At 43.5% G+C, this 11,075-nt stretch overlaps 1 protein-coding gene across 1 annotated transcript in view; it reads right to left on the minus strand.

Moving 5' to 3' along the window:
- Positions 1–3,764, minus strand: part of LOC311040156 (protein bicaudal D homolog 1-like) — a gene marked incomplete at its 5' end in the record, with an annotated part of 51,570 nt that extends 47,806 nt beyond the window's left edge. Inside the window, one exon of the mRNA XM_084050251.1 lies at positions 3,543–3,764. Within this exon, the coding sequence (XP_083906377.1) occupies positions 3,543–3,764 (222 nt within the window). The remainder of the gene's footprint in view (positions 1–3,542) is intronic.
- Positions 3,765–11,075: the final 7,311 nt, after the last annotated feature.

The raw sequence follows: 11,075 nt of genomic DNA on the forward strand, positions 1-11,075 counted from the left end.
CGCATGCTTGCATTTGTTTAGTTTAGCTTAATAATCAAATGCTGAGGAACTTCTGAAGCTCAGGATCAACATGGCTGTTTAACACACCAATGCATGCTTACATTTAAAGCACTCCTGACGTACAGGATCAACACGGCTGTTGAGCACACACAGTATATATCTCATTAATTGTAGGATGACCTCGTTTTAAGATGCATGCTTGCATTCTTTTAGTATAGCTTAAATAATTAAATGCTGAGGTCCACAGCAAGCTGCTGTTACACATAGTTAGTACACTTTATTTATCATGAATGATAAACATTAGTTATCATTCATCATAGGATGACCTCATACATATATATTTATATATATCAGATTTCTTTAAAAAGAAATAGAATGTCCTTTTCGAATCCTATTCGCGGTGCAGCATAGCAGTGAGCATCGCTTTACGATACCGTCTAGGACTCCTGAGTTCAGGAATCAACAGGTTTCTGCATTCATCAGGCCTGTTGAACACATAGTCTTAAGATGCATGCTTGCATTTGCGTGCGCATTCTATTTTAAGTCAGTAGCAGTCTTGCTACTTCACATAATATAGTATGACTGATAAAGGCGTTTTTTAGGCTTGGCGTTGGCTTCCGTGTGTTGGGGGGGATTTCTGTTATGCACTCTCTGAGTATCCTAGCTGCCGCTTGGCTGAAACCAGAGAGTATGCATTTATTGGTTTTGGGGGATTTGCTTAAGCATTCTCTGAATATATGCTTAGCAGGCTGCTTCGACAAAATTCAGTGAATATTCTCCCAAGAGCGGAGCTTTAACGCCAAGCTTAACTGTATTCCATTTGTGGCAATAAATGGTTCTTTATCTACTAAGACGAGAGTGTTTCTGATTGAAATGAAGCATAGCGTTAGTTCATGCAGGACACGGAAGTCGTGCACGCCAAAGCTGTAACCAGCAGTCAGTCAGCTGATGTGAACATCAGCTTTCTATTCCCCATTCACTCACAGCCCAGCTGGTCATTACATCACACACTCATTATCCAATCACAGCTCACGCTTGAGCAAAGAGGTTCCTATAAATACGGCTTCATATTCTCTAGGTCTTTCTTGGTTGCTGAACCAATGCATTTTGCTAGCTCCTCCTCCACCCCAGCCTCCACCTTTTGATTAGAGTGTGCCATAGGCTCAAATACTTGTGATTATCATGTATATCTGCTTTGTTTAGAGTCTGGCTTAGGCTCAAATACTTGTGGTTATCATGTATATCTGCTGTTTAAAATCTTGCTAGGCTCAAATACTTGTGTTTATCATGTATATCTGCTAATTCTAACTAATATGTTAATGTATTGCTTATTGTTGTCATTGTATCCCTATGGGGGATTTGCTTAAGCATTCTCTGAATATATGCTTAGCAGGCTGCTTCGACAAAATTCAGTGAATATTCTCCCAAGAGCGGAGCTTTAACGCCAAGCTTAACTGTATTCCATTTGTGGCAATAAATGGTTCTTTATCTACTAAGACGAGAGTGTTTCTGATTGAAATTGTATTTTCAGACATTTTACCACTTAAAGCCTCAATAAACGTGACCGTTGACTCTGTACTTGGTGTGTTCTTTTTTCCCTTTACACCTTGTTCATTTGCCGAAAATAGCCGATCTACAAGCTCAGACTAGGGTTCAAGAGTAAAAAAAAAAAAAAGATCCTATCACAGAAAGATTTTGCGCCACCCCTTGTAGTAACTCTGAGGACCCGCTAGGGGTCCTGGACCCCCTGTTGAAGACCCCTGCTTTATATATCAATCTAGGCTGCGGTGTCACAGATTAAAATATGTGATGCCTTACCCAGACCTATTGTGTGATGACAGAATAGAAATGTGTTGTGTCACCCATGGGATGGGTCATCCACCATGAGCGACGGATGAGAGGTGACAACTTGAAATATCGATATGGCGCAGCACGTGTCCTTAGCTTCACAGACAGTGACATCATCATGGCATTGTGATGATGGGGAGGGGGTTTGTTTCTTGGATCACTTGAAAGTGCTCCGGACACAGTGTGAGTGAATGAGCTTTACCCTCGCCTGAGACGAGACAAAAGACAAAAGGCTCGGCCTCATTAGTCACAGAGTGGCATGTTGTCAAGTGCTGCAAAATGTGTGTTGTTGTTGCAAGCTTAAACGGGCAGCTAACAAAAGATACACAAGTACAAAGCGACGCAGTGTATCAGTCGCTAATGAAGTGTTGATCGACACGCTTGTTGACGTCCATCAAGCGTGCGTCTGACGATCGAGAAGAATATGAAGGGAAATAAAAGCCTGGGGTTAAAGAGAACTGGTGAGGGAAATAATTAAGTTTTGTAGATTTCGTATAGCGGCTACAAACGTCAGGCGTCGCTTTGTATCTTCATGGCGTTGGCCTCCTTTGAAAATGAATGGCTGTAGCTTTGTAGCTGCCAGTGTGAACACAGCATAACACACCAGAAAACACAAACACACACACACACACACACACACACACACACACACACACACACACACACACACACACACACACACACACACACACACACACACGCACCAAGCAATTCCTATTGACATACCGGTAATAATCAATATTCCTGTCAACCATACAGAACAATCTGTTTCTACTCCATGCTGGTTTGAGGTTATTACACTTGTAATATGCATACATTTGGCTTGCTACCAGTATAGGCTAATATACACTACCAGATACAAGAGAACTGGCACTGTCTAGAGAAAATAAATCTTACTCTGAGAGTGGAAGGACCCAGACTCCCGGAGTGCTTATTTAAATGAAAAGTCTGTATTTTTATACTGAGGTTGCATTGAGGCATAGGTCTTTCACGGCTGATGGCTCTAAGCTTTAGAGGCTCAAATATTTAAAATGTGTGATGATGTCCTTCTAGCCCTAGAAAACCATGGACCTGCTGAACTGAATGTTGTCCCATGTTGTCCATAATTTATGGTCTGTCATATGAAGGCGTATGTGCACCGAAAAAAAGATCTACAAACTCCCATGCGTGAGTCTATGACTACCAATAAACCAGTCAGACACTCTGTAGACAGAGTTATGTAAAAAGAAAAAAAATCGATAAACATTCGCCTAGTTGCAAGCACAAATGTAATATTAAAAATATAGGATTACTTCAGCATCCCACCAAGGCAGCCTCTCTGTGCTCTGATTTGCGCAGAGCATCAGGTTACTACACTGAACCCCTCCCTGTTAGTGGACTCCATCCAGGACAATGAAGACCATCCCTTCCCTCTGTCAGACATCCCCCCCCCACCCACACACACACACCTCCATCCTCTACACACACACACACACACACACACACACACACACACACACACACACACACACACACACACACACACTCTCAGATCTGCAGATGGTCCAGTGCCAACTTCTGGAGATGATGATGCTGCGGAATATAGCTATTTTAGCAGCCTATATCAGAATATATAGCTATGGTTAAACACACACACAAACCATGTCAAATCCCATGGGGCTGAGGAGGAGCCCATCCATCCACAACATACATACCTCCTGCAGTTGCTCCAGCTCCTGCCGGAGCGCCTCCTGCTCGGCCTCCAGGTCGGCATACTGCTGCTTCAGCGTCTGGTTCTCCTCCAGCACCACCAGTCCGCACTCCGCGGCGCGGACCTTCTCCCGGTTCGCCTCTGCTAGCTCCCGGGTCAGGCGCTCCACTTCGGCCCGGCACTGCTCCACGGTCTCCCCGCATGATCCTCCTCCGCCCGCAGCCATCGCCCTCGCTCCCGCACCCCCCGTACTGGTGGTTCCTCCGCCGCCGTTCTCCTTCTTCTCCTCCTCCTCCTCTTCCTCCTCCGTGTCCCTCCCTGATGCGTCGGATGAGAGATCGGTTCCTCCGGAGGGAGAAACAGCTGAGACAGACAACAAACCCAGCGCCTCCTCCTCCGCCTCCTCCTCCCCTCCTCCGCCGAGCAATCACACCACAGTTTAAAAACGCATAAAGAAAGATTCCAGTTAATATTTAGGCTATAATATCATTGTCATCGACACCCATCAAAGGTCGTCTTTTCATGTTAAATGCTGTTAAATGGAAGCAATGTGTTATCCTTCTAGAGTAAAACGTTCAGCATCTCGTGGTTCTTCTTGTTTTTCTGCTTATTCACCGGGATGTGTGGACGCCATCTCTGCCAGCAGCCATAAGGCAATAAGGTGCACTGATCACAACTCTCTCCCATCCTTCTGCAAGTGACGTGGAGCAGCAGAGAGCTGTTGGGTGTGTGAATGCTTTGTGAATGCTTCTAAGATGCAACAAAAAAAAAAAAGAAAAAGAGAGAGAATCACAGGGTGCCAGTAGGAGTGCCAGCCAGATTGCGCCCTCTTGAGTTGAAATAGTTTCACTGTTGCAGGGGTTCCCACTCTGTGGGCCGGGGCCCACTGGTTGGCCGCGAGGATATTGCCTGTGGGCCCCAAAATAATTGCCAAAACCTTAAGATTTGATTGATAACTAGGCACTGATTTACCTTTTTGTCAGTGTCTGCTTGTAACACAGAGAGGTCCTCTGTTATTTATGTTTGCACATGTAACCCTTTTTATTGAATGACATTTGCACAGCACATTTGCACTTTTAATAATTTGCACAGTTAACCTTAGTGCAATTATGGAGAGTGTAATATATTTTTATGTGGGTTAACTGTATAGGTATTCATTGTATTTATAAGGTTTTAGATTTAGAATACACCCCTTGGAATGGAGCAGTCCAGGCTCATTAGCTGCAGCTTGGTATAAAATGCTGCCAAGGAGCTAGAGGGTGGAAAGCTGGACACCACCATGCCAAGAGGTTGACAGAATTGGTTGTCTTTGTTGGTGTTTGGTGAATAAATACACCGTCTGGTTGGACTATACCATGCCACTGTACTAATTCCAACCGCTAAGACGGTCATTCTCACACTGCTCAAAACAGTTGAATGCCACCGCCACCATAAACCTGCAATAACCAGCATGTATGAATTGTTGGATTAAGTAGCCATGCACACACATTTCAGCACCATAGGGAATGAACAGCGACACACGCACGCACGCACGCACGCACACACACGCTCCCTCCTCACTCACTCACTCACTGACTGACTCACTCACTCACTCACTCTCACACACGCACGCACGCACGCACGCACGCACGCGCACACACACACACACACACACACACACACACACACACACACACACACATACAGAACCCCCACCCCCACCCCCATACCCCCACCCCCATACCCCCACCCCACTATGCACCACCCCCACCCCCCTATGCACTGGTGGCAGCGGTGGCCTAGTGGTTAGAGGGGCGGCCTTGATACCGGAAGGTCCCTAGTTCGATTCCCCAATTCATCACATCGATCATGAATCACCACTGAATAGCCCTTGAGCAAGGCTTCCATGCAGGGTCCGGCTGGAAACAAGTTTCGTACTTAGTCCGACACCCTGGGTAAACAACAAACTTTGCTTTGCTTTAACTTTGCTTTGCTTACCACCATATACTTTTTACATAGAAATACACACAAAAACGATTTTTCTTTTTACATTTCTTTTGGCATAATGGTGTGAATGTTCATTTCATTAGGTCTTTAAGAAACTTATGAGGAATATTGGTGAATGAGGCCCATTGTATAGACACTGTTATGGTCTATAGCTGCCACTGGGGATTAATATTAACTACAGCAGAGTGGCCATAAGTGCAAGAAGTTGGGCTGCAGCCTGCACAAGTGCACATAGTTAGATTTGATTGTAGTTAGATTCCATTACAACATACAGTATGGTGTATAAGGCTGTTCCAAATTTGCGCAGCACCAGAGACAGCGTAATAGGCTATAGAGAAAATAAAGAAGGAGGTAATGCCCTTCACCTCAATAGCCTATAGTTCAAATGGTCACAAAATCCAGACGATATGGTCTGTTCAACAGATGTTAAAGGATCATACCAGCCTTTTTAACATGGGGGTCTTACTCCTTTGTCACTTACTTTGATACATTTAATTCCTCAAAACATTATTATAATATATATTTTTCCATTATTAACTTGAGCCTCTGCACACAAACAAACACCTCAAACTTCATCAAAATGCTATTCTGATGTTAATGGTCTCGCTTACAGTTTCTAATCTAGGTCCAATTGTGCCCCACACACAAGTAAGTAATTAGTAATGGGACTGGGTGGCATATAATAAATAAACAAATAAACTCATTTTAAAGTGCTTTTTGAAACAGGGTTACAAACATGCTCTACTTTATTTTATTTTAGGAATTAAATTCTATAGAGAATGACAAAGGACCAACATGACAAAAAAGGTTCATTATGGTCATTTAAACAGCTATAATTCTGTGAAGTGATAGCCAACATCAACTTAGTTTTTTTTTGTGGCTAACTCCATCAGACTTCATAATTTGCAGCTGCTGTCAAACAGTTGGAAGGAACCCTCCTGGGTCACCAATTGTTATTATTGCAAGCAAAATGGGCTACACTAGTTACAAATATCATTTCAGGCACAAGTGGTGTACAATGCTGCATTTGATTCGTATTTATTTTAGCAAAATGTGCATACGTGACTAGAAATTTTAGAATTTAGAGCAGTGGTTCTACCATTTTTTCATGTGAAGGATCCCCAAATTGAAATTTGGCCGTGGACTCCCATCTCAAAAGATTTTGTGCCAGGGACTGCCAGAAAAGAAGACTTGTGTTAAAACATTTCAAAATGATTCCACATTTTTAAAAGATTTTTCTAAAATATTTAAAAAAAAATGTGTCTAACCCCCTTGTGAGCATGTAGATCAGCTATTTTTGAACAGCCTAAGTATAAAATAGAGTTAAACAAAGTGGTTAAAAATTTGCTGGGGACCCTCTGGAACCCCTTCAAGGACCCCTGGGCCCTTAGGGTCCCTGGACCCCACTTTGAGAAACACTGATTTAGAGGTAAATTAAATTGTATTGTATTTTGTTTCATCGTGATGCCAAGTAATGTGCATTCGTACTTATGTACTCTAGGGGGCAACATAACTGCCTTTTCCTGCAGTAGAAGTTCATGATGCCGGAAGTGTATTGTCTGTCAACTAGATCCCATATCCAGGAGAGATGGTCCCCCTGTGATTAGCTAGTTGGTTGCCAGGTAACTGTTGACGCGAGGAGATCCACCATGGACTTGAGATCTACTCATCTACCCGTTGTAGATGGTTAGATAGATGGGTAGATTACCGGTAGATCAGTCACTGTCACTGATCCACTGATCATCAGTGTGGTTCTCAAACCTTTTCATTTCAAGGACCCTCAAATTAAGATGTATTTCGCCACGGACCCCCATCTGAAAATATTTAGTGGCCAGGGACCCCCATACAAGATTTGTGTTGTTAAGATGTATATGATTCCAGTGGTGTAAAGTAAGTAACTAAGTACATGTACTCAAGTACTTTACTTTACTTCAGTCGGCTACATTTACTTCTACTCCACTACATCCCAAAGGCAAATATTGTAGGCCTACTCGTACTCCACACAATTATTTGAAAACTTTAGTCACTTGTTACTTTGTAGATTTGGATTATTATTTGAAAAAACACACATTAACCACTTCATCCCTATATTCTATATTTCAGTATTGATACTTTTACTTAAGTAAAACATTAGTACTTTTTCCACCACTGGATGTTTCACAAATATTCCAAATTTCGGCTCAGACAGTCAGACTGTGAGGAAGCCCAACGTGAGCTGTGTTCCGTGAGCAGAAATAACGGAGCAGAAGTAAGACTTCCGGTTGACGATCTCTTCAGAATAAGAGTACCCTCTAGAGTAAAAAGAAACCATTGAAAATCATTGAAAAACGGTTCATTTGCACATTAAAACTATAAATTAAGCATTTAAACGAAGCTATATAACACATATTATGTTTCTGTGTAACAAAAACGTTTTTTAAAACATTAAAACATTATCTAAATGGATAAATGCTGTTCAAAGGACTGCATAGCCTATACAAATTGGACACTGGACCGGAGACGGCTGGCGATGCCAGCACTTGTGACATACACACGCGTTCAGGGAGACCCCCTCTACACTGCCACACTCTCCGCTAAGCGGGAGAGGTGTAAAAAAAAGTGTGGCGGGCCGTCCAGTGAGGTCAGAGGTCAGAAAAGTGCCCTTTTCTGACATTTTCAGACAATAGTGGACACTGGACCGGAGACGGCTGGTGATGCCAGCACTTGTGACATACACACGCGTTCGGTGAGACCCCCTCTACACTGCCACACTCTCCGCTAAGCGGGAGAGGTGTAAAAAAAAGTGTGGCGGACCGTCCAGTGAGGTCAGAGGTCAGAAAAGTGCCCTTTTCTGACATTTTCAGACAATAGTGGACAATAGTTTCATGGAACTTGGTAGAAATTATCTTATGGCTGCCCTATAAAAATGGCTCAAGGTCACAATCATAGTCACAGTCAATGTTACATCAGTCATATCTCAGGAACGGAGAGAGACACAGAACGAGATGTTGGTGTGTGCCTTTATTAATGGTATTGAAATTTTATACTGATGTCAAACTGGGAAACTGAAATAGAAGCAAGGCTTGTCCATAGCCATGTCTGTTTTGTGGGAGTATCCACACATATCTATCAATAACTGGTCAACGCAACAGTACTGTATACACAGAAGATGCTTTAAAACTTCCTGATGATATTCTGTGGCACTTCCTGGGACTTGCATCCTCTTCCAAAAAGCCAATGAGTAGGTTTGATTTATTATGGAGTCATAAGGAGGTGACATCAATAGAACTTTTTAAAAGGTATTTTATTTAATTTGATAGGTGAAGTCACAGCAGTAGATTGGCTAATTTCAGCATGCAACCAAGTGTAAAATGTAGCATTACGACGCCATCAAGGCCGCCAAAATACATTTTTGACGACAAAATCAACTGTAGATTTAGTCGACTAAAATCATATTATATTTAGTCGACTAAAACTACACTAAAACAAACATTTAAGGTGACCCTGGACGATCAACTGTCGTTCTCGGCTAACATCGCATCAGTGACACGGTCCTGCAGATTCCTCCTCTACAACATCAGGAGGATTCGCCCCTTCCTCACGGAGAAAACAGCCCAGGTGCTCATCCAGGCTCTTGTCATCTCCCGCCTGGACTACTGCAACTCCCTCCTTGCTGGTGCTCCGGCATCAGCCATCAGACCTCTGGAGCTTGTTCAGAAAGCTGCGGCTCGTCTGGTGTTCAACCGCCCCAAGTTCTCCCACACAACTATCCTTCTCCGTTCTCTGCACTGGCTCCCCGTAGCAGCTCGCATTCAGTTTAAAACCCTGGTGCTAGCCTATAGAGCAGTGAAAGGAACAGCTCCTTCTTACCTCCGGGTTTTGGTCAATGCCCACACCCCTGCCCGACCACTCCGGTCTGCCACCTCGGGGCGACTGACTCCCTCGCCACTCAACGGTCCTTCTGGTCGATCGACACGGTCACGACTTTTTTCTGTTCTGGCCCCACAGTGGTGGAATGAACTTCCCACTGATGTCAGGACAGCAGAGTCACTGCCCATCTTTCGCCGCAGGCTGAAAACCCACCTCTTCAGGAAACACTATCCTTCCTCTTTGCCTGGCCTACTTGTTGTTAACTAGTTGTACGAACTCTTGTTTTATTTTTGTATTGTTTATTGGATCTTGTTTAGTCGATACACTTATTTGTTTTAGCTCGTGCTCATTTGATTTTGCCATTTTTGTCTCATCTGTTTAAGAAAGTAGGTAGCTGATATATTGCACTTTTACCTTAGCGCTAGGTATACTCTTGGTTGCTTGTTTTTGCAGGAAATGTACTTAAAACTTCTGGTGATTAGTAGTTTTTGTTCCCTACCTATGTTGAATACACTTATTGTAAGTCGCTTTGGATAAAAGCGTCTGCTAAATGACTGTAATGTAATGTAATGAATAAAATAGGACTAAAACTACATTAAATGTTATTCAAAAGACTATGACTAAAACTAAATAAAAATTAACACTGCGTCAGCAGTAATAGTAAGTGCCACGGCAAATAGCTGTCTCGTGTCCAGCGCCCAATTTGTGAAGTCTATGCACTGAAAATGGCTGTTTTCTGACCCCTGACCTCACTGGACGGCCCGCCACTTTTCTAAATACACCTGTCTGGCTTAGCGGAGAGTGTGGCGTTGTAGAGGGGGTCTCCCTGAACGCGTACGTATGTCACACGTGCCCCCGCAAATAGCTGTCTCGTGTCCAGCGCCCAATTTGTGAAGTCTATGCACTGAAAATGGACCTTTTCTGACCCCTGACCTCACTGGACGGCCCGCCACTTCTCCAAATACACCTCTCCCGCTTAGCGGAGAGTGTGGCGTTGTAGAGGGGGTCTCCCTGAACGTGTGCGTATGTCAAAAGTGCTGGCGCCAACAGCCGTCTCCTGTCCAGTGTCCAGTATTGTCTGAAAATGGCACTTTTCTTACCTCAGGCCGCACTGGGCGGCCTGCCACTTTCCTTTTTTTACAAATTATCTCTCAAATGTTCACCAACATTCTGCACTGGTCTGTATCCATTTTCTATCAAGTTTAGGGGCGCTCAGCTATGGAGAAGTACACACACACACACACACACACACACACACATACACACACCCCTCTACACTGCCACACTCTCCGCTAAGCGGGAGAGGTGTAAAAAAAAGTGTGGCGGACCGTCCAGTGAGGTCAGAGGTCAGAAAAGTGCCCTTTTCTGACATTTTCAGACAATAGTGGACAATAGTTTCATGGAACTTGGTAGAAATTATCTTATGGCTGCCCTATAAAAATGGCTCAAGGTCACAATCATAGTCACAGTCAATGTTACATCAGTCATATCTCAGGAACGGAGAGAGACACAGAACGAGATGTTGGTGTGTGCCTTTATTAATGGTATTGAAATTTTATACTGATGTCAAACTGGGAAACTGAAATAGAAGCAAGGCTTGTCCATAGCCATGTCTGTTTTGTGGGAGTATCCACACATATCTATCAATAACTGGTCAACGCAACAGTACTGTATACACAGAAGATGCTTTAAAACTTCCTGA

This window comes from Gymnoscopelus microlampas, assembly GCF_963454915.1.
Source record: "Gymnoscopelus microlampas genome assembly, chromosome: 23".
Classification (NCBI taxonomy): domain Eukaryota; kingdom Metazoa; phylum Chordata; class Actinopteri; order Myctophiformes; family Myctophidae; genus Gymnoscopelus; species Gymnoscopelus microlampas.